Below are 22849 nucleotides of genomic sequence, written 5' to 3'. Positions count from 1 at the left end.
GAGAAAGAGAGAACAGCTCCGCCCGAATCTGAAAGCCGACGGCTCTTTTTCTCCTCACTGCTCGGCCATCCTGAAGTGACAGCGCTCCCTCCTCTGCCTCTCCTTGCCAACTTCAGCGCTCCCTCATCCACCCACCCCCCGCTGGCTTCAGCACTCAGGATGGCAGAGCAGAGGATCGGTAAATATCAGTGATATTTACCAACCCTCTTTGTGTGGAGCAAACATTGGAATGATTAGCTGACCACTCTAGTGTTTGTAAATAACTGGGGACACATAGTACTATGTGTCCCCAGTTATGAATGAACAGGAAGTGCTTTAGATCACTTCCTGTTCATTCAGGAATTTCTCAATGGGTGGAAACACTCACTACAGAGGCTTCTACCAGGGAAGTGCGGTCAGGGGAGGCAGGTGAAGCAGAGCCTCACCTAGAATTATGGAGGAAAAAGCTGTCAGCTTCAAGTCTGAAGCTGACAGCTTTTTCTCCATTCAGATCAGCATCTAACAGTTTACAGAGCAGCAAAATCCTCACGGCAGTGTAACCTGTCATGGATGAAGCACTGCCTGTTAATTACAGGCAGCGCTGCATCCGGCTTTTGATAGGTAGTTAGTGAGGGACAAGGAGGCTCCTTCCTGTCTCCTCCCTTCCTCCTTCACACTAGCTTGGGGACAGGTTGGGGGCAGGGCTTTGTCCGGTGTGGCGGGGCGGGGAATGCCTCACCAGGTATATGAGATGCCACACGTCACTGGCTTCTACCCATTGATAACTGGATGATAGTAAATCTTTTACGATCACCAGTTTGTGAATGAATGGGAAGCCTCTGTACTGAGTGCTTTCCATTCATTTAGAACATAGGTTGCAGAAAAAGAGATTGAGGATGCTGGGGGGAATTTATCAAAAGTAGACCAGAAGAATCTGGAGCAGTTGCCTATGGCAACCAATCAGCTTCTCTCTTCAGTTTGTTCAGTTAAGGTTTGAAAATGAAAGGTGGATGCTGATTGGTTGCCATGCACAACTGCTCCAGTGATGATAAATTCCCCCCTCTGTGTCCTCGATTTCTTTTTCTATTTCAAAGGGGAAATATCAGGGGTCTAATAAAAGTGACCTGAATTAAAAAATGTAGATAAACAGATATGTGTTAGGACATGTATGCATTTATTGTGAATGAATGCAGAAACATTGATTTTGGATATCAACTGCATTTTCTGCCTTAAATATAGTGGAAAATACATTCTGTAGTACTTACTGGGGGAAAAACGTGAGATCTGCTTGCAGCCTCCTTCTCACTGTATAGCAGCTCCGCCCACTATTTCCTGCTTCCTGGTCACATGTTTCCTGTGCCATCACAGGGCAAATGCTGCTACCGAGATCAAAGGGAGTTCGTGTACTGAACTCCCTTTGATCTCCTGTCACAGAGCCGTGCCGGTCCCGGCCGCATCGGGCACAGCGGATCTCGGGCACGAACACGGCAGTGACAGATGCTGATACAAGTGATCGAGCGTCTATAGAGACGCTCGATCGCTTGACTGTGTTAAGCTCCCGGCCAGCAGTGTAATCACAACGGCAGGCCGGGAAGCTGCTCGTCGGGCTCCACAGTCTGCTCGTCACAGACGAGTGGACGAGTGGATTTTTCGAGCCCTGAGCATGAAAGACTTTGAGGTGAACCTGTGTTTTGCCCAAGAAAGGTAAAACAGAGGTTTTCTTTAATGCCCAACACTCAGCAGCAAATACTCAACTTTCCGATGCTCCCCTCCCCTGATGCTTTGTTCAGGGGAACACGGAGACAAAGCCTATAATAGCCTAGATATATTTATACTCTCAGTTTTCACTCATTTCTGGATTTTCCTTGGCAGTACCTTTCATATATAAATATGTAAAACAGGCAGAGTTTCTCATAATAAAATCTTTTCTTTTAGCACAATAGCACTGGGTTTTGTTACTTCAAAATCATTTCAGAATTCCTCAGCTGCGCGACTTCTGCCTTATTCATGAATGTGTCTTAAAGAGGAACTTTACCTATATCTTCAACATAACAACAAAGGCACCTTTATAAATGTTTAGCAATGACAGTCTACGAACAGATACCTCTACATAATTGCAGGGTTTTTATTTTTTGCATACTCTATTTTTCTTTTCTTCCCCAGTATTCTGACAGTGACCATTTTAACTATGGGCAGGTTAGTAGATCTCCCTTTACTTCCTGGAACTTTGGCACATATGACCATGAACATCATGTCAGAGGAGGAAAATGCCTTTCCTTGAGATCTCATGAGATGACAGATGAGATTTTCCAGCAATGCTCTACTGGTGTAACCTTCCCAGGATGCAATAATTGGGCTCACTACATCATTTGTGCCAAAGTGGACCAGGAAGTGGAAAAAAAGAAATTGTAAGTAAAATAGAAAATATGTTTGTTTAGCTAATGAATGTAAGATGATTTCATATCAGCATGCAGAGCTGTAACGTCAAGTAAACTCCGAAGTTTCATTCTAAATAGATCATGTCCTGGGCAGGTTTGAATTTGATTGCAATAAAGACAGCTTTAATTAGAAAACATAAAAAAATGGGGACAACGGAGAAAGGATTTTTACAGACACATGTTATTTAGGTTACAGATGCAATGTAAGACTATTTTTTCTGATTTCCCTTGTGCCTTTTCATGGCACAGAATTCAGCGAGTGGTGTGCATTGTGATCACTGAAACCTCAGAACCTCAGAATGAATCATATAGTGTTGGATAATGTTTGGATAATTTCTCAGCGTGGGGTGATAGGAAACGTGCTTGTGTCTTTTAGTGATGATCTGTTGTGCAGTTGATGTGTCTGTTAATCTGCCGTGTCCAGTGCTGACCCCACAGGGTTCAATAGATCTTTTGTAAAGGAACAAACCTCAGACAGAACAAACAGGTAGCATGCCAAGAACATAGAAAAAAATGTAATAGTATTACCAGCAGCTGTTGGGAAAGAACTGAACACTTAAACATTTGCTCTTTACCATTTAACAGGGTTTCTGAGAAGTAAATGTTCTCATCTCCAGCTATTCCCTTTAATCTTTCTCTGTTTTGCTACAGGGAAACATCACATTTCATTTCTGCTTTCTGTAAATTGTTGAACAAGCTTTGAACTGTTCTGCCACACAGTGGTAGAAAAATGAGCATAACTGAAAGTTTCAACTAGAGCATGTAATATAAACACTGAACTATAGGCACTATAAGGTGCGTTAATGCCTTCTAAAACACTCCCAAGTCTAGGAATGTGGAGAGAAGTTGTGTACCCCATCCCATAATGCAGCACTATGTGCTTTAGCAACCTATCTCCAGCCCTGGCTGCTGTCTCGTGGGGATGGGAGGACGTGCTTAAAGCCTGTCCCAACTTAGTATTATATTTTCTGTGAGGAGGGGACCAGCTGGAGGGATTTTTTTCCAAGTATTGGCAAGCACCTGTAGACCCTACCACCATTAGTGGAATGACTACTAGCAACTTAGTAATTGCCAGAGCTGTAGTCACTCTGGCTGAATTCTAGTTGACATGTATGTGGTTAATTCCAGGTTTTCTGGCATTGATTGTACCTGCCTGAGTGAAGTATGACTCTGCTGCAGTGTGGGACGACCAATGGGGGGCACTGTGAGTGTGTGCAGACCACCAGCCAATCACTGGGACATGGCCAGTGGTGCATGCTGGGGCAGGGCATAAATACTCAGGAGAATTGTCATGTGCTCAGTCCAGTTTTGGGATAGCCCAGAGTCCAGTCAGAGCTGGTTTGCAGTCCAGTCTGCCCCCAGGCTTAGGTCTGGGGGTGGGAATACTCGAGTGTGGGAAATTCTTTGCTGGGCCTCAAGCTTGGAGGAGGCCTTCCCTACTGGTTGAGGAGGAGAACCAGGGAAGCTAATGGCTGCCGGAGGTGCCTTGGATGGAATGGACCTCAGGAGCAAGTATGGTATCTCTCCTACTGAAGATTTTGTGCCAATCCCTATTCAGTGGTTGCTTATATACCCAGTGTCAGTTTGTGCTTCTATGGAATCTGCACCGGAATTCTGAAAGGGTCTGGTGAGTCTGGAGTCTGTCTATGTTCCTTATGGATGTCCTAACCCCTAAACCCTCTCTCCCAGTTCACATGTTCTAATAAAGGTTCTTCAGCATGATACTTCTGGCTAGAATCTCAGCTCTGTTGATCACTAGAAGGGGTTTTTAATGCTAGTGGGGCAGCAGGTTGCTTAAATCCCGTAGACAGGCTATGGGTGACTGGGGTATTCCAGCGGCTCCTTTGGGGGTGACCGCTACACACCCAATAATTCTATTATTTGAGGGTGTGTGAATCATAAGTTATTTCATATCAATACACATTTTCTTTAATAACTGTCATTAATGTATTGGGAATATCATGTATCATGGTTTGAGGTTTTATTAATTACATCCAGAGCATGGCCCATGGTTTATGTCATTGAAAGTAGTGGCTGAACTAAAGAAGTTTAAAAGCAAGAGGCCGCCATACATCTCTAGACACCATCCAAGTTCTTTTGACACTTGTTAAAGAGCAATTTTCAGCAAGATTAAAAATCAGTCTGGGAGTTCAAATATACAAATTCCCTAACCTCAGTGTGAGTTTTAGCAAAAATGAGTGCAGATGGATTTAGCAGGAATATACAGTACAGGTCTTCTGAACAGGAATACTGCCCCAAGTAATATGAACCGGTATTTTTTTTTTTTTTTAAACTCTAGTTTTTGTATTCATACATTAAAACAAGGTGTAAACACAAATCAATGCATTGGCAAATGGCAATAAAACCTTTTCTTGAGAAAAAAAGCAATAAAAAAGTAATTAACATAGACAGTGTAATTTAAATAATTTACATATTATGTCAAATTAACAAAGACTCTACATAGTGTACAAGAAAGCCCAGTGAAATTGTGATACAGCTGACCCTGGGGTACTTATAAGTATCGGGGTACTAAGTAAGTGTAGACCCACACCAGGGGTCCCATATTCTATGAAATTTAACAGGACAATTTATTTTCTAATAAAAAACTTTCTCATAGGGAATTACCTATGATTTCAGCTTTAACTGTGGAAAGTATAGGTCTGCTTTTTTCCGTAGCCCAGATTTAGTGCCATTCAGTTGAGAAGGATGTTGCCAAGAGTAGGCATTTAGCTGGAAGTAGAGTCAGATATTTCTAATCAAAATGATTATTGGCAAGGTTGATTATGGGGAACCTTACAGCCCTTTTCCTTCTTGCTTGCTTACTAAGCTGAGTTGGAAAGGACACACCCCCTGCAACGTCCCCAGTTATGAAGACCACTAAGAATTTATATACCAAAAATGATTGGTTAAAGCCAAAATTGTTGTTTTCCCCCATTACTTTTCCTTTATACCGGCTTTCCAAAAACAATATAATTAAGAGATTGGATGAAGGTATCTTAAAAGACTTTTGGTAGTTCAATAATACATTTTTAATAGATATCTGTACATCAGACCAGAAAGAGGGACAACTGAGGAAGAAAGAGGGACAGAGGGATTTGCTTCCAAATGAGGAATGGTACAAATCCCAACAATTTAGTAGGCAATCCCAGCTGCAGATATCTATACCATTAAAATTGTTGCAGATCTCCAGCAGTGCCATTATGAAAACTAAATTTAATTTTCAGTATTAAACAAATAGGAATATCAGTATAAAACTGAAAATATACCATAACAGTATATTAAATAAAAAGTGAAAGAATGGTAAAAACATTAAACATTCTATTTAATCCGGCATTAATGTTATTATGGTGTTCTAAACATAGCAACTCTGTGCATGTGTTCACAGTGCCCAGGACGAGGAGAGCTGTTTGATTTATGGTGCATTTTAACATGATTGTTAATTGAAATGCTTGTATCTAGCCCCCAGTGTTCACTGATTTATCAGACATGATTAATGCATTAACACTTCTGCTAGCAGAGAAACAGGAGCTGTAGTGCAGTGAGAAGAGATATATATATATATATATATAACAGGAGAGGCTAGTGTGAAAGAGGGAGGAGGCCCATAGATCCCAATGTGTTTACTTGGCAATGAAGATGCTTTGACCAATGCATATATCTGTTCTTGGCTCCCCTCTCTAGTCTGCCGCGTACCTTAAGTTACAGCAATAGATACAAGGACAATTCTCAGCTTTCACCGCAAAGAGGTCACTCCTAATCTAAGAATCTGAGAGTCTATCAGTTAAGTTCCTTTGTAAATAATATTGTTTTCTGCAGTATTAGGCCGAAGAAGGCATCTACGCAGTGATGTTGGATTTATCTTAAACTGTGGCAAGAAAACATTTAATTCTTACACGACCATAGTTTATCAAGAAAAGATGTTTGCTCAGGCATGTTTGTTTCTATTAATACGTGATTTTATTACCGTGCTTTACAATACTGTAAATACTTAGTTCATTGCTCTTTGGTGTTATAAATAAAGGCCCAAGGCTCTTATTTAATCACATAATGCAGAAAGCAATAATGTTCAGTAAACCACAGCATCCAATCAGATTAGAGCGACACAAAGGAAAATGATGTGCAGTTACCATAACAACAAATCAAAAGTTACAAGTTGAGCCAATGAAAGAAAGTTTCTGAGTGGCTGCTATTGGTTGTTATATTTATGTAGCACATTGCTTTATGAAATTAATCCCATCACCAGGCAAGTTGTTGCCCTCCCTGAACCTTCTAGAGCAGGGGTGCCCATTAGGTTGATTGCGATCTACCAGTGATCACAAAGTGATCACTGGTAGATCGCGATGTCCTTGTCCTCTCGCCATGGGGCTTCTCCTCTGGTTCCCCGCTGCTCTCCCGCCTCTGTATGCAGCGGGGAACCAGCCGCTGCACCCGTGGCTAAAGTTCTTCCTTCACTTCTCCTCGGATCCCCCGCTGCCTCTGCCTGGGAGAGCAGCAGGGATCCAGAGGAGAAGTTGCAGGCTGAGCCCCCCTGTGTGCGTGGCCGAGCGGCAGAGGATCGGTACATATCAGGGATATGTACCAATCCTCTGTGTAAGACAAACACTGGAGTGATCAGCTGATCACTCCAGTGTTTGTAAATAACTGGGGACACAGTTCTAGAGAAAGCCCTGCTTTATTTTTTTACTTACCTTGTCTCTGAAGATGGAAAATCATTGTTGAAGTCTACAGGTCTATTCACTAAAGGGTGAAGGGTTTAGAGAAGGAAGAAGAAGTGAAAAATCTAGGCCAAAATATCTGATTTGGAAACATTCTCCAATTCAGCTCACTTTCCAGTTCATCTATGTTGCCCTAGATTGTTCACTTCTGTCTTTTCCAAACTCTTCATCCTTTAGCAAATAGCCCTGTTAGTCTTCAACAGGCTCAAAGATCTTTCTGCTTCTTTAGTGTCTGGAGTAGGAGGCTGTAGGGCTATGTCACAGACATGCCCTGCAGAACTAATGGGGATTGGGGGTGTTGAGATGACCTGTCACCTAGTCAATCGGTAATGACAAGAGCTGTAAGGCTTTATGCAGTGAGCATGAGCCGCAGCAACCAATAAGCTTGTAACAGTTTTTTCAATAGGACAGTGCAAAGAGGACAGATTTACAAAGTAAACTCTATTAACCAATCCAAATGCATCCTTGAAAAAGGAACGATGGCCTAATCCTATATACTAATGTCCTCCAGTGACCCAAAACTCAGTATAAAGCGAGCTATTCCTTGCTATATGCTGGGAGCACAGAGCTGGGCCGCAGTTGGGAAGGATCCTGACAATACTGTTGAGATCCACCCCTGGCTGACTGACAGCTGGCTAAGCCTCTCTAGAGGCAGAACCAGCTGTCCCTGCCCCAATTTTTGCTTTTTGTATCCTTTGTATTTGGAACAGTCATAGCTTTTCTGTATAGCTTTGACTACCCTTAAAAAGAAAGTATGGTGTATTTCTATTGGGTAAATGAGCCACTGATCAACACAAGGGTATTTGACTACCCTTAAAAGGAAAGTATAGCGTATTTCTATTGGGCAAGTAGCCACTGATCAACACAAGGGTATTTGACTACCCTTAAAATGAAAGTATAGTGTATTTCTATTGGGTAAGTAGTCACTGATCAACACAAGAAAGTTAAAAAGAAAGTGTAGTGTATTTCTATTGGGCAAGTAACCACTGATCAAACTAAACATTTGTTCAACATGTGTTTTTAGGCACATTTTATAGGTGTTACCATTGTTGCTATGGAAGGTTAATTTTATTGGAAACTAAACAAAAGTTATGTAAAATAGCTGTGCCCTTTTTATTACACTTTCATTGAATAAATGGAAATTCAAGGGGCATATAAAGATAGTTTGTGTTTTAGATCCAAGCTTTCATGTAAATGCTGATTCTTTCTCTGGTTCAGGTTTGTGATTCTTGAAGTAAGAGCTCGGTCTTATTTATACTTTCTATAAGTCACAATGGGCCTGGTTTACTAAATGCATGTATGCTTTTGCGTCAATCCTGTGTGGACAACCAAACTGTATCCTCACAATATTTAGCTAAGTTGCTGTGTGCCTAAAATAAAAATGTGATCTTCTCTAATGTTTTTGAGTCTATCTAACTTTCTGTTAGTAGTTACATGGGAATTCAGATATATGCCCCATGTAGCAACAGAAAGCAAGCTTATGTGTTTTTTATGCTGGTGTCTCTGAACAATTATAAATACCTGTACATACGCTACATTTTTTGCACTGACAGCACAGCGTATGGGTCTCATTGGACTGCTGCTTTACTTGGTGCATCAACATTTAATTAGTGAGTGATCATGATGCTTGTTTCTTTATTTTAAGGTAAAATTTTAACATTTATTTCTTAGTAGTTGAAACCTTGTTGCCAGAAGGCACAAAAGCAGCATTATTTGGATGTTTAAAAGGGAACTATGGGGTTAGGGCTTTTCCCCATAGTTTTCCGAAGGGTAATGGGAGGACACAAACTAGCGTCCTCCCGTCACCCCAAGCTCAGTATACCGCGAGCCACAGCTCGCGGTATACTGAGGCGCTGCAGCTGAAACGGATCCCGGCAATTATGTGACAGCTGGCTCTGCCTATCTAGAGACACAGCCAGCTATACCCGCCCCCTCCCCCGTCCATTCCGCCAATCAGTGCTGGAGGATCGAAGCGGGGAATCCAGTCCCTTCCCTGTCACGGCTCTCTGCCGTGACAGGATCGAGAAGTGAGCGAACGCCGGTATGTGTTCGCTCACTTCCCGATCTACTGAGCCGACCTGTGACAGTTTCATTGTCACAGGTTGGCTAGAACTATGAGGATGAGTGAAAAGCACTCACCTCATAGTTCTCCTTTAATATACACTGCAATGTAGGACCATGTGTATTGTGCATGAGTGGATTATTTTGCTACAAAGTTTCAGAGATTGTGTTTGCTATGAGCACTTACACCTGCACACAATTTTGCTTGCCTTGTTCATTTTCAAATCAGACCCCCCTTCGTGGAGATTATATTACATACCAGGCCTTATAACCTCAAGCCAAGATACATCTTTATTATGCAATAATATGGATCCATAGAAAAAAAGATAACACAAGGGTATTTGACTACCCTCAAAACGAAAGTGTATTGTATTTCTATAGGGTACATTTTTTTTGGGTTAGTGAAGCTATTACCTGAAAGTGTATGTTAGCATAACACCCCCCTTAAAAAAATTCAGTAATACATGCACACGTCCCCATGTTTTATTCTTTTAAAAACACTTCTAGTAGAGAAAATATCTGTTATTTGCGAAAAATCCACTGTGCTTCTAAAATCCTGTATGGGCTGACAGCACAGTGCTTTTCAGCACTTAAATGTAAACCAGCATTGTCAGACATCCTTCTGGATTATGGAGCACCACCTTCCACCCTTCTCTGCCCAATGCCACATGCATACCTTGATTTTTTTCTAGTAAAATAATGCTGCTGCCTTGACTGCCAAGAGCCTGTCCACACGCAAAAGGCTCTTGGGAGATGCAATTTTGGGGACGTGCCATTGTTAATAGGAACTAAGCTCTTAGGAGCTTCCCCTGTAAGAATTTTACAACCCTAGTGGTGATGTCCCAGGGAGTAAAAAAAGCTTTTTCTTGCTACCGGTACAAAGTTAAATAATAAAAATAAACAAAAAATTAATAATAATGCTGGGACAAGACAGGGGAAAAGAAGGGTTGGGGGTCATTTTGGATAATGACTGTAAGTTTTGTGAATTAAATTTTTACATGATTGCTTTTGCATTCCATTATTATATGGATAAACCACTAGAGTGAGCTCTGTGTTTCCTTTCGCCTCATTCAACCTTCCTAACTAATGGAGGCCACAGATGTATTGATTTGATCATTCAGCTGATCATCCAGTGTGTCCACAATGATCAAGCTGAATAACAATATCAAACCAAAGACCTTTTTTTAGTTCATTTTATTAAGCTCTTGATCTAGGCGTTCAGCCGTGGTGGAATTTTGACGATTGTTTCTGATCGATCAAACAAATCTGTGTGTGTGTCAGAGCTCTACTATGAACAACAGATGTGAGGACTTTGAGGGGCATAGGAGCGGAGGAGGAGGAGGGAGGCTACAGTGACCGGTGTAGCAGCCAGCCAGCTCAGAGGTTCATGTCAGTATAGCTTTGTTATTTGTGTCCCTAAATGAAAATGAGCACTACTTAACCCTTGCAGTGTGGGGGTAGCTCCACTGCAAGGGTTAACAATTTTTCTTCCCAAATTCCTTCTTTATGAATAAAATTATCTTGTCTTCATAAGAAAAATAAGGGCCCCAGTATGATCATCCAATTTATTGAATCTTAAACAATCTTAAAAGTTTTCAAGCACAGCGCCATGTTTTAAACAACAAACCCTTTTATTTAAGAACACATGAAAATAGGACAACTTACCTGTGCTGTGCTTGTACACGGTGTACAATTTAGTAATTCTGATAATTCCACAAAGCAAAAAAGCCAAGGACTGTTATTAAGATAAAATGTAGAAAATGCCAATGTTAGCATGAATTGAGTGCTTGACATGTCCCCACATTATGTGCAGCACGTTGAAGACCTGAATGTACATTAAAAAATGTTTATGATATATTTGGAATTTTTAAAACATCTCTATATAAAGTCTGTAAAAAATGTTTTTGAAAATCTAATTAGGAACTGGTCATTCCAGAATCCAACTCTTTGTGAAAAAGTTAATGTCACATGCTTTGACACACATTCTAGAAAAGCCACTAATAACAGGGTTTTTTGTCTTTGCAGCCTGAGGAAGAAGGGCAAGAAGCTTTGGAAGAGCCTGCTGCTGAACCTCTGCTGGAGCCAGAAGGGGAAAACTATGAGGAAGCCCCTCAGGTGAGACTGTCACAGGACAAATTACCTTAAGGTATTACTTTCAATGGAATCTTAAAATATTAAGATATACTTACTGAATAATCAAAAGTACATCATATCTTATCTGGTAACCCTTTACAGCCAGTAATTGGACCATTCCTTATTATATCAATTTGGCATATATTTATTTTGAGACAATTTTAGTTGTTGGCCTGTATAAGCAGATATAATCATTGCGGACAATCCTTATCAGATAGCTGAACTCACCAAATACCTTTTCCTACATGGAGGTGCTTTATTTGAATGCAGCAGGTTAGTTACAGCAGACAACAGGATGCAGCATATGAATGAATAGACGGTATTTGAAGGTCAGAGATAGTAATGTTTCCAAGCATGCAATGCAGATTAACATGGGGCCACGTTACTGTCAGCCATGACACTAGACTAGTAGAGAAGAGGGGAGGTACATTACACACAAGGGGAAATACATCATAGATGGGAGGGAACACAGAAAAACAGTGTTATAACCAGAATGACCACAAGATGTCAGTATATTAATTAGCCATACAATATCAATAAGCAGATGGCTTAAGGAAAATAAACTATATAAATTCTCCTCTCACATTAATGTGAATATTAACTATGACTATGAATTGTCATATTTTATACAACTATTGTGGCAGCACAATAAATATATACTACACAGACGCAAACAAATATGTTGGTACACTCACAGTTCATTTAAACAATGCTTTATCTTTATTCCCCCTGAAAAGCAATTGCCTCATGTATATGTGCATGCCTTTGGTATGTCATAGAGTAAAGCAAAGAAGTGTGAAAAAAGAGATAAAGGACATCACGAAGCAGTTTGATGTTTCTGTGACTACAGTTGCAAATATCATTAAGAAAATTAAGGTCCACTGGAGTGTATTTATCCTTCCTGGATATGGCCATAAGAGGAAAAATCAACCCCTAGATTGAACAAAAGTAGTGCAAATGGTAGCAAAGAGCCAAGGAAAACTTCCAAAAAGACACTAGTTGAACCCCAAGGTCAAGGTGTATCAGTGTCTGATCACATCATCCATCACTTCTTTAGCATCAGTCGGCTAAAAAAAACAAAACATAAATGAGCTAAACTGAAATTTGCTAAAATTCATATTGGCAAATCACAAAGCTTCTGGAAAATGTGCTTTGGAAGAAAGACTTGACCTTTTTGGCAAATCACATGGGCTCAATGTTCACAGACAAAAAAAAAAAAAAGTTTTCAAAGGAAAGAAACACGTACCTACATTGAAAAACAGAGGAGGCTTGGTTATGTTTTGGGGCTGGTTTTCTGCATATGGCATGGGGTGCTTCTATCTGTGCAGGGCACAATGAAACCTCAAGACAATCAAGGAATTCTAGAGCGATATGAACTGCACTAAGTTTGCTGGGATTGCCTCTAAAGGTTATGCAACCAAATATTAGGTTAAAGATGGCCATACATTATGCAATTTTAGGCCAGTGGGTATCGACAGTGGGTGTCCCTGTCGACACCCTTTTGGCCAACATTAGACATGTGCACCAGCAAAAAATGGGTTTCGTTTAGTTTCGTTTTGAAACAAAAAAAAAATGTGTTTAGTTTAGTTTCATTTTGATTCAGACTTTGCATTTTTTCGGATTCGGGTCCAAAATTAAATTAGTTTCGGACTAAATTCATTAGCGGTAGTCCGGCCGAAATTTGTTTATGGATGAAATTCTTTTATGGACGAAATTTGTTATTGGACGAATTTCATTGCAGCAAAATGACATTAAGAAAAAAAAAATATATATTTTTTTTTTTAGCGGTAGTCTGGCCGAAATTCTTTTATGGACGAAATTCGTTATTGGACAGCAAAATGACATTAGGAAAAAAAAAATGATTTTTTTTTTTACAGTCTGCAGAAGAAGAAAAAAAAGCGTGAGGTTCCCCCCCAATTCATACCAGACCCTTTAGGTCTGCAAGGAATGTTAGGAGGGACCCCCCCCCAGTTATAACACAAAAAAAAGTGCGTGGGGTTCCCCCCAAAATCCATACCAGACCCTTTAGGTCTGGTAGGAATTTTAAAGCGGAACCCCAGCCCCAAAAAATGGGGAACAAAAACGTGGTGTCCCCCCTAACAGTCCTACCAGACCCTTGATCTGAGCACTGGCCGGGCAGGCCAGGAAAGGGGGGGGCGATCGAGCGCCCCCCCTCCCTGCGCCTTACCAGGCCACGTACCCTCGGCATTGGGAAGGTGTCCCCATGCCGATGGGGACAAGGGCCTCTTTCCCACAACCCTGGCCCGTTGGTTGTGGGGGTCTGCGGGCAAGGGAGCTTATTTGCATCGGGGGTACCCGCCCCCCCATGTGAATGAGTAAGGATTTTGTCAAAAGTCTGGACTTTTTACTATTTGATTTAACCCTTTAGTGAATGGGTAGGGGTACAAGTACCCATTACTCCTTCACATGGGGGGGCGGCATCTGAGTGCCCCTTATTTAAAGGGGTACCCCGATGCAAATAAGCCCCCTTGCCCGCAGACCCCCACAACCACCGGGCCAGGGCTGTGGGGAAGAGGCCCTTGTCCCCCATCTGCATGGGGACACGTGGCCTGGTAAGGCGCAGGTAGGGGGAGGTGCGCTCGATCAGGGGTCTGGTAGGACTGTTAGGGGGACCCCACGTTTCCCCCCCCCATTTTGGGGGGCTGGTGTACCCCTTTAAAATTCCTACCAGACCTAAAGGGTCTGGTATGGATTTTGGGGGGAACCCCACGCACTTTTTTTTGTGTTATAACTGGGGGGGGGTCCCTCCTAACATTCCTTGCAGACCTAAAGGGTCTGGTATGAATTGGGGGGGAACCTCACGCTTTTTTTTCTTCTTCTGCAGACTGTAAAAAAAAAAATCATTTTTTTTTTCCTAATGTCATTTTGCTGTCCAATAACGAATTTCGTCCATAAAAGAATTTCGGCCAGACTACCGCTAAAAAAAAAAATATATATTTTTTTTTTCTTAATGTCATTTTGCTGCAATGAAATTCGTCCAATAACAAATTTCGTCCATAAAAGAATTTCATCCATAAACAAATTTCGGCCGGACTACCGCTAATGAATTTAGTCCGAAACTAATTTAATTTTGGACCCGAATCCGAAAAAATGCAAAGTCTGAATCAAAATGAAACTAAACTAAACACATTTTTTTTTTGTTTCAAAACGAAACTAAACGAAACCCATTTTTTGCTGGTGCACATGTCTAATGTTGGCCAAAAGGGTGTCGACAGGGACACCCACTGTCGATACCCACTGGCCTAAAATTGCATAATGTATGGCCATCTTTAACCTAATATTTGGTTGCATAACCTTTTTTTTTTTTTTGTTGTGTGAGGGGGGGGGGGGGGGTCCCTCCTAACATTCCTACCAGACCTAAAGGTGGAATTCCTACCAGAATTGGGGCGGGGAACCTCATGCTTTTTCCATCGCTTTTTTTTTTTCCATCTTCTGCAGAGTGTAAAAAAAAAATTTCATTTTTTTTTTCCTAATGTCATTTTGCTGCAACAAAATTCGTCCAATAACGAATTTCATCCATAAAAGAATTTCGGCCGGACTACCGCTAGCAAATTTTGGGAATTCTGATTAGTTTGCATTCGTCTTAGCTGTAATTCGGATGCATCCGAATCTCCGAATTTCCGAAAATTCGTCCGAAACATCGCACATGTCTAGCCTGCATCCCTTGATCAGCTGATCGAAGGAGCTGGTCAGAAAATCTTTGAAAGAATAGAGCTGGCAACCAAAGAGCTGCCAGCTCTGTTTGGGCATTCTGATGGCAGCTGCCACGGGGATTCCTTGATAACTGCTTGTAAGCGTTGATGGAGGAACCAGCTCTATTTTTTCTTGTAGCCCGCAGGTTGAACGAAACAAATAGAACAGTATATGGCTAGCTTAAGGGTCCCATCATTTTTGTCCATGACATTTTAATAACACAATAACAAATAATTGTATCTGTTTTAACCCTTTCAACAAGCGTTTTAAGCATATACTCTGCCCTTGCTTTTTTAACTCAAATCGCTTTTGGGGAAAAGTGAACATTGCCCTCTCCTTTCTTAGAGTCCCTGGCTGCTCCCACCAACTGCTAAATTCCTGCCCTGCTCACTGCATCCCTGGGAGCTCAGTCACATGGTTGCTGCATGAAGGCCAGCGATCTGAAAAAATGCTGCAAGCACTATTTTTTCAGACCGCACTGGACCAGAACACAGGCATTGATGTGGGGCTTGGCTGCGGTGCCATTGACTTTAATGCACTGTCACACTCCCTCCCGCTCCTGAATGCACGAAGCCCATCAGGATGCGATACAGTGCGTTCCAGAAGCTAACCGTGCTGGAACGCACTGTATATGGTGTGAACAAGCCCAAAGGGTAGATGCAGAGAGTTCACTGGCACAGACAGCATAGTCACAGGTACTGGAGGTCTGTGATTTATAGCCTTTCCCCTCCTTGACTACAATATGTTTGGGGAAAGATGGCAGTGCCTAAAGTGTGGATAATGGGGTCTCTGGGGATGCTTGGTGAAAGATTTTTTTAAAGCCTTTTTCTGCTCTGGTGATGTCCTCATGCTTCCTATAGCTGATAATTGGCAGTGCTTTACTTTAATTAAAAAGGAAACGATTGCTTTAAATGTTACTGAGAATTGACAATTTTGAGTTTCAGAAGAGAAGGAAACTTTTTTGAGAGAGACAGACACTGGTGAAAAATTTTACATTTTAGGTATATTGCTGCACAGTAGTAGCGGGAGAAACAAGATAATGCAGCTGCCTATTTATCACTCTGTGTTACCAACACTTTGTGTAGGCTTATCTGGCTTCTTAAGAGCATCCGGTCTGAGATCCCCTACAAGGAGGCAAAGGTTCCACTGCATGATGCTTCCAGGTTACTGCTTGCCGCACCTACGACAGCTGACTGCAATCTAGGGTGGAGGCATTCAGGTGAATTCATAAATCAGGTTCTGGTCTGGGGTCCTGGGCTACAGGTCCTGGGCAACAATAGTATCTAAAGGGAACAACATATCAACAGCCCCGCTAGAACTAGCAAGAACCTAAATGCATTAAAGCAACTGTTGAGTGAACACTGCTGCATACTTTGTTTTGGCCAGCAGATGGTGTAGGTGTATACTTAGCAACAGTGTGCCCGGCCACAGGAGAGATGCCGGCAACAGAGAACTCTTTAGGGATGGTGGACCAGCAGGTGCCGGTGGGAGGAGAGCAAGTGCTGTTGGTTTCCTCACACTGTAAATTAAAAATATAATTTTTCTCTCTTGTAACAAAGAGTCGACATAGCAGCCATGAAACTCTATGAGCTTCATAGATAATGAACTTTACATATCACGGTAGCAAAAGTGTTGATACATTTTAATATGCAAACATGACACATTATAGTTATTTTCTTTTGCGCTGCACAACAGCACCGGGATGTAAACTGGCCTTATAGAAAATTATTAAAGTGATCCTTTCAGGTTTAAAACAAATACAAATAAAGGTTCTCGTAAGAAAAGAGCACTTGTACTCACCTTTCTGGTAGTTCATGTCACCTACCTTACTTTTGTTTCAGTAATGCAGTCTCTGCTGGTCTCTTTAGCATTTAATACTTTCAGGAGTGTTAGATGCCTGTTTCTACCACTACTACGTAGGGTTTGAAGAATGGAAGCATGGTGCCAGGAGGGGGAAACAAGCATCTGACACTTCCGATAATGTCAAATGGCAAAGACACTGAGAGAGGCTGCAGCCCTGGAATGAAGTAAAGGTAGGAGACGGGGCTGCTGGAGAGTTGAGTATTAGAGCTCTTATCTTGCAAGGTGCTTTTGTTTTTACCCTGACTGGGTCTCTTTAAAGGGCATGCTTTGCCAACCCTGTTTTTATATTTTTAGTAAGTGGTGCTACGATAGGCTGTACGTGACAACTCAACAAGCTATCAATTACAAATCCTGACCTGCCTTTATGTGCTTTACACACTCCTGACCCCTACACTCTAAGCCTTACACACTCCTAACCCCTGCGCTCTGTGCATTAGGTGCCCCTGACCCCTCCACTTTGTGCATTGTGTACCCTTGACCCCTGCACTCTGGGCATCACACACTCCTGACTGCCTCTCGCATCCTTGGCCCCTGCACTCTTGTGTTACACACTGCTGACCCCTTCACTGTGTGTATTGCACTTGTGTTACACACTGCTGACCCATTCACTGTGTTCATTACACACCCCTGACCACTGCATTACAGACTCCAGAGCCCCACACTCTGACCCTAACACACTCCTGAGTCCTAACTCTGTGCTTCTTACACCCTTGACCCCTGAACTCTTGTGTTACACACTGCTGACCCCCTACATTGTATGAATTGCACAATCCTGACCCCTGCCCAGATAGCAAGAAATTGTGCTGCAAGTTTGAAAATGACTTGCTAAACTATTGCAGACTTGCCAAGCTTCACAATTTTGTTGCACTATTACAGCAAGTCTGCATTGCAAGTCTCCAGACCAGCCAGCGTGCAGAGCTCTTGCTAAGACCTGCAGGACTCTTGCTGTAGACTTGCCAAGCAAATTTGCTACAAATTCAAAAAGTGTCAACTAGAACTTGTGCTGCAAGTGCTCTGCAAGTCTACAACTTGCCAGGAATGTGTGCAGCTAGTTAACAAGAATTACAAATTAACCCTGCCACAAGTTTGTAGCAAGTTATCCTTGCTATCTGGGTGCAATCTGCTTGTTATGTACCCCTGCATCCTGTGTGTTGCATTCTCCTGACTCCTATACTATCTGCGTTAGGTAACTTGGACCCCTGCACTTTGTTCATTATGTACCCTTGCCCCTGTGTGTTACTTAAACCTGAGTCCTGCACTCTGTACATTACACACTCCTGACCCCTTACTCTGTGCCTCTCACATCTTTCACCACTACACTCTTTCATTACACACTGCTGACTCTATGTGAATTACACCCCCCTGACCACTGCATCCTTGAATTACACACTCCTGACCCCTGTAATTTGTGCGTTACCCCTGACCCCTTCATTATGTGCATTACACACTCCTGGCAGCTACACTGTGGATACATTGCATACTCCTGACCAAAGTGTTGCTATTTGCTAAGTAGTCCCTTGCTATGCATTCACTCCTAGGCGAAAGCGGGTTTGCTCATTTCTATGCGTGTTTTCACTGCACATTTTTGCGTGTTTTTGCAAGCAGATTGTGACACATTGATACGTGTACTTTTCCAGTGACGGCATTTTGCTACAAGCGACAAAATGCTCAGATATGACCATGAAAAAGCTAGGTGTGAATGGAGCCTAATGAAGCTTTGAGGCAGGCTCACACAAAATGCTTAGCTCTTTGTCCATTTTCAGAGTGCAGAAAAGCATATGAAATGGAAGAGTTTAATAGGCTGTATATATAGCCATTTGGTTTGTTTTGGATAGCGTATGGAAGAATCAGTATCCCTGTCTCTTAGGGTGGTTTATACATTCCCCCTTGCATTGTTTACTATCATTGCAGTAGCAGTCTGCACTTCTTGTACTTATCAAGAAAGCCTTTATAGAATCTACAGATGGATATTTATTTACATTGCTGTTAGTTGTAGAAAGATACTTACAAACAATATTTAATTTCAAAGAAAAACCATGGCTCAGTTAACCATAGTCATCGCCAGTAAGAAAACCACATTACTCTCAATAGTCATATACAGTATTGAGTTAGGCAATATTATGCCTTTAAGGTAAAAAATGTTATGCAGCATTAATACAATTAAAGTAATTTAATCATAAGTGGAACATTTGACCTGAGCTCCGGTAATTGTTTTAGTATGATTAAATGAGTTCAATAATTAATCACTTCCAGGTGCAGAAACTTATGTCTGCCAATAAGTCCAAAAGAAAAGCTGAAATTAATAATGCATTGTCGGTGCAATTTGCAAGTATAATGCACAAATTTTCTGCTGTTGTGGACATAACCTTTCAACACTCTAGGGTATATTTACAATAGCTGTGTCTGCCGCACGGCGCCCTTGTTGCCATGGTGCCCTGTGCGGCCGCACTGCTCGCACACCCCTAAGGCCGGCCCTGTTTACAATTGCAAGACAATGCTAGATGAAATAAATGTAATTTTTACAGAGAAAAAACTGAAGATTTCTTTGCCTCATGTCAGATGGGTATTTTAAATGCATTTCCCCAACTGCTGAACTGTAGCAATTTAACATTTAAATTGTTGAATCTCCCATGTCACATGAGCAAAGGTCAGAGTGTTCAAAACTATCCACTATCAAAAGCATTTTTGGAAATGGCTGTCCCTTACACAGAAGGAGGTAAAATACATTGATGCTTTAAAAAGCATAGCATAACCTGGTTGTTACAGTGAAGCCAGGCAGGTAGTTTCTCTGCTGCCTCAGTCTGCTTTAGGACCAGTATGCGCTACTATTCACAAATATATGCAAAAGTACAACGCTGAAAATGTCTAGAAAAGCCAAGACTCACCTCTCTATTCCACCTCTGACTCGAACTCAGTATACACACATATCTGTATTTACCCAAAACTTTGGACTTTGTAATAAATTTACAACAATAAACATGGACTTATGCAATCCAGTTTCATGCGGGTGATTGGAGAGATACTTGGCTGGAAAGTTTGAATTGTATTGTTTCCACGACTTTACAGAAATTGAAATAGTTGATTCTTTTTTTAACAACGAAAACATTTTTAAAATATGTCTATATTGTATGTGTATATTTTAGAGGTGCACCGACATGAAAATTTTAAAACCGAAACGAAACCGAAATGAAAAAAAATTTCGGGCCGAAACCGAAAAAAAACTTTTTTACATTTTTAAAAATATTTTATTTTTATTCATTTTTTATAAACTTTTTTAAAAAATAGAGGTCTAAACAGACCCCTGATATTTCCCTTTTAAAATAGAAAAAGAGATTGAGAATACAGAGTCCTCAATCTCTTTTTCTGCAGCCCCAGTTATAAATGTACAGGAAGCCTCTATACTGAGTGCTCCTGTTCATTTATAACATGAGGACAGAGTACGTTTACAAGAACCTCAATCATGAATGAACAGGAAGTGATGTAGATCACTTCCCATACATTCATAATTGAGGATATAGTAAACATACTATGTCCTCAATTATTTACAAACACTCAGCGATCAATGATCGCTGAGTGTTTGTACCTCGCTCTGCTTCCTGACACGCAGTCACAGGAGGCTGAGCGAGCGATGCGGTGAGGAGAGCTCGATTTGACAGCTGACTCCTCCTCCGCACCGCCGGCCGGCCTCCGGTGACAGCGCTGGCTGTCTTTGTCCCCACACGGCCATTCTCCTCTGATCTGTCACAGGAGGCTGAGCGGTGTGGGAGGAGAGATGCCGGCCGCTCACTGCGCTCTCCTCCCGCAGCGCCCAGTGGGGAGGAGAGAAAGAACAGATGTGCCGCTATATCGGCAGCAAAATGGCACTTTCGGCATTTTGCCAAAAGTGCCATTTTCAGCCGATATATGTTCGGTAGCAGATATATCGGTGCATCCCTAGTATATTTATATACACACGCTCACACACACACGTACTGCATATACATACACATTCATAGAGAACAACAGATAGAGGGTGGGAGGGAGGGAGAGAAGGCAAGAGAGATTATTTTCCTTTCCCATGGATACAAAGAGTAGTATGCGTGGGAGGTTTCTCCATTCCCCTAGGAGAGGTAAAAGATTGCAAACCTGAAAAATAGTAAATGTGATCATTAATATTACCTTCCACCTCCAGCATGGCTGTTTCTTTACTGAAATGGCAAGGCTATATTAATGATGGTTATAAATAGCTTTATTTAAGGCAATGGGTTTCTGCTTCTCCTGGGATCCAATGGAAAAGAAAGTGACAGTAATCATACATCTAATTCCCTTGCATCCCACATGCCAATGCTACATATGGGATTTCGTGTGAACAAATTCAAAGGGTGGAGACCTACTATGAAATTATCTGCAGAAGCTTCCATTTTATGATACTGCCTTTGCAGCTGGAGCATTTATCCTTTAGTCCCTTAAAACAGAACTATGGGGTAACCTTTTTATACCTTAGTTCTCTTAAGGGTCATGGGAAGACATATACTAGCTGTCAGGTGCGTCCGCGGGCAAGCAGCATGGAGGGAACCTGCTGGCAGGAAGCAGCCTGAAAAGTCCCAAGGCAAGGTAGCAAGAGGCAATCGAAAGGGGTAGTCGAGTGCAATCCGAGGTCAGAGGCGAAAGTCGGTCCAAGGTCGGTACACGGGAAGTCAGCAGAGGGTTCAGGAAACTGGTAGCAAGGCACATAGGAATGGAGCTTCGTATGTCACACCATGAAGTGAAATAACTCAGCAATAAGCCAGGGCTCTGGCCAGGTTTTTATAGCCAGGGGGTGTGAGTCCGCCCCCTGGTCACCGAGGCAACCAGGAGGCCTCCCTCCCCGAGAGCCAATGGCAGGCGAGAGGCGGTATGTGTGGGCTGGGGAACCTCCCCGGCAAGGCCCACACCTGAGGCCTAAACAGGCGCATGTGCAGTGGCTGTTGGAGCACCCGTGGTTCTGCCAGGCCGAAGGGAGGCCTGCACCCTACGCCGTACCCTCTGACCCCGTGGGGAGGTGACGCCCCCGGCATCCTGACACTAGCGCCCCAAAGCTCAGTATATAGCGAGCTACAGCTCCTTATATACTGAAAGCACCACAGCCGGGACAGATCCCGACAATGCTGTTGAGATCCACCCAGCTGCGTGAGTGACAGTTGGCTCAGCCTATCTAGAGGCAGAGGCAGCTGTGCCCGCCCTTTCTCCGCCCATCCCTCCAAGTCAGCGCTGGATGATCGGAGCGGGAGGGGGGAATCCTTGCCCGGAGCGGTGACTGATAGCCACCGCTCTCTGCAGGGAGATGATCGGAAAGTGAGCGAGCGACGGTGTGCTTTCGCTCACTTCCCGATCTATTGAGCCAATGTGTGACAGTTTAATTGTCACACGTCGACTCGAACTATGAGGTTGAGGGAAAATCACTCACCTCATAGTTCTCCTTTAAGGCTCAGTTCACACATAGGCAGCACGTTCTCTGCGTAAGACGGGCACAAACGCGGAATAGTAGTGCATGTAGCAAAATGTGCGACATGCGTTTTTTACTTATGGGTTTGTGTGTTTTAAGGTGCACAAACGCAGAGGAAGACCGTGGGTACACCTGGCTGCGTTTAGGGTGCCATTAACTTGTAATGGCAACACAAGCGTGCTTCGAGTTTATGCGCGTTTAGAAAACGCACATCAAAAGGAGCATTTTTATGCGCATTTCACACGTCTTCCCGCAAAGCCTAGGTGTGAACTGAGCCTTAAAATGAAAGCAGCAATGTTACAAACATGAAGTAGCCTTTATCCCATTTTGGCTGGATAACTGGACAGACACTTTAAGCCTAGGGGTTATTAATATATTCTTAGGACGCTTTAGTTTATTAGCAATTGTATTCCTCTCTATTTTATAGCTTTGTGCTATTAATTTTTTTAATATGGCCTCTCCATTTTAAGCTTACAAAACAA

General features: G+C 42.3%; 1 protein-coding gene across 4 annotated transcripts in view; it reads left to right on the top strand.

The window, feature by feature from the left end:
• The window catches only part of SNCB (synuclein beta), a 73790-nt gene that overhangs the window by 37975 nt on the left and 12966 nt on the right, over positions 1–22849 (top strand). For all 4 annotated transcript variants that reach the window (XM_018563774.1, XM_018563773.1, XM_018563772.1 and 1 more), the window contains one exon: positions 11219–11308. In XM_018563774.1, the coding sequence (XP_018419276.1) occupies positions 11219–11308 (90 nt within the window). The remainder of the gene's footprint in view (positions 1–11218; positions 11309–22849) is intronic.

The sequence above is a fragment of the Nanorana parkeri genome, unplaced genomic scaffold (genome assembly GCF_000935625.1).
Source record: "Nanorana parkeri isolate BGI_ZX_2015 unplaced genomic scaffold, ASM93562v1 scaffold694, whole genome shotgun sequence".
NCBI lineage: Eukaryota > Metazoa > Chordata > Amphibia > Anura > Dicroglossidae > Nanorana > Nanorana parkeri.
This window is presented reverse-complemented; position numbering and strand designations above follow the sequence as displayed.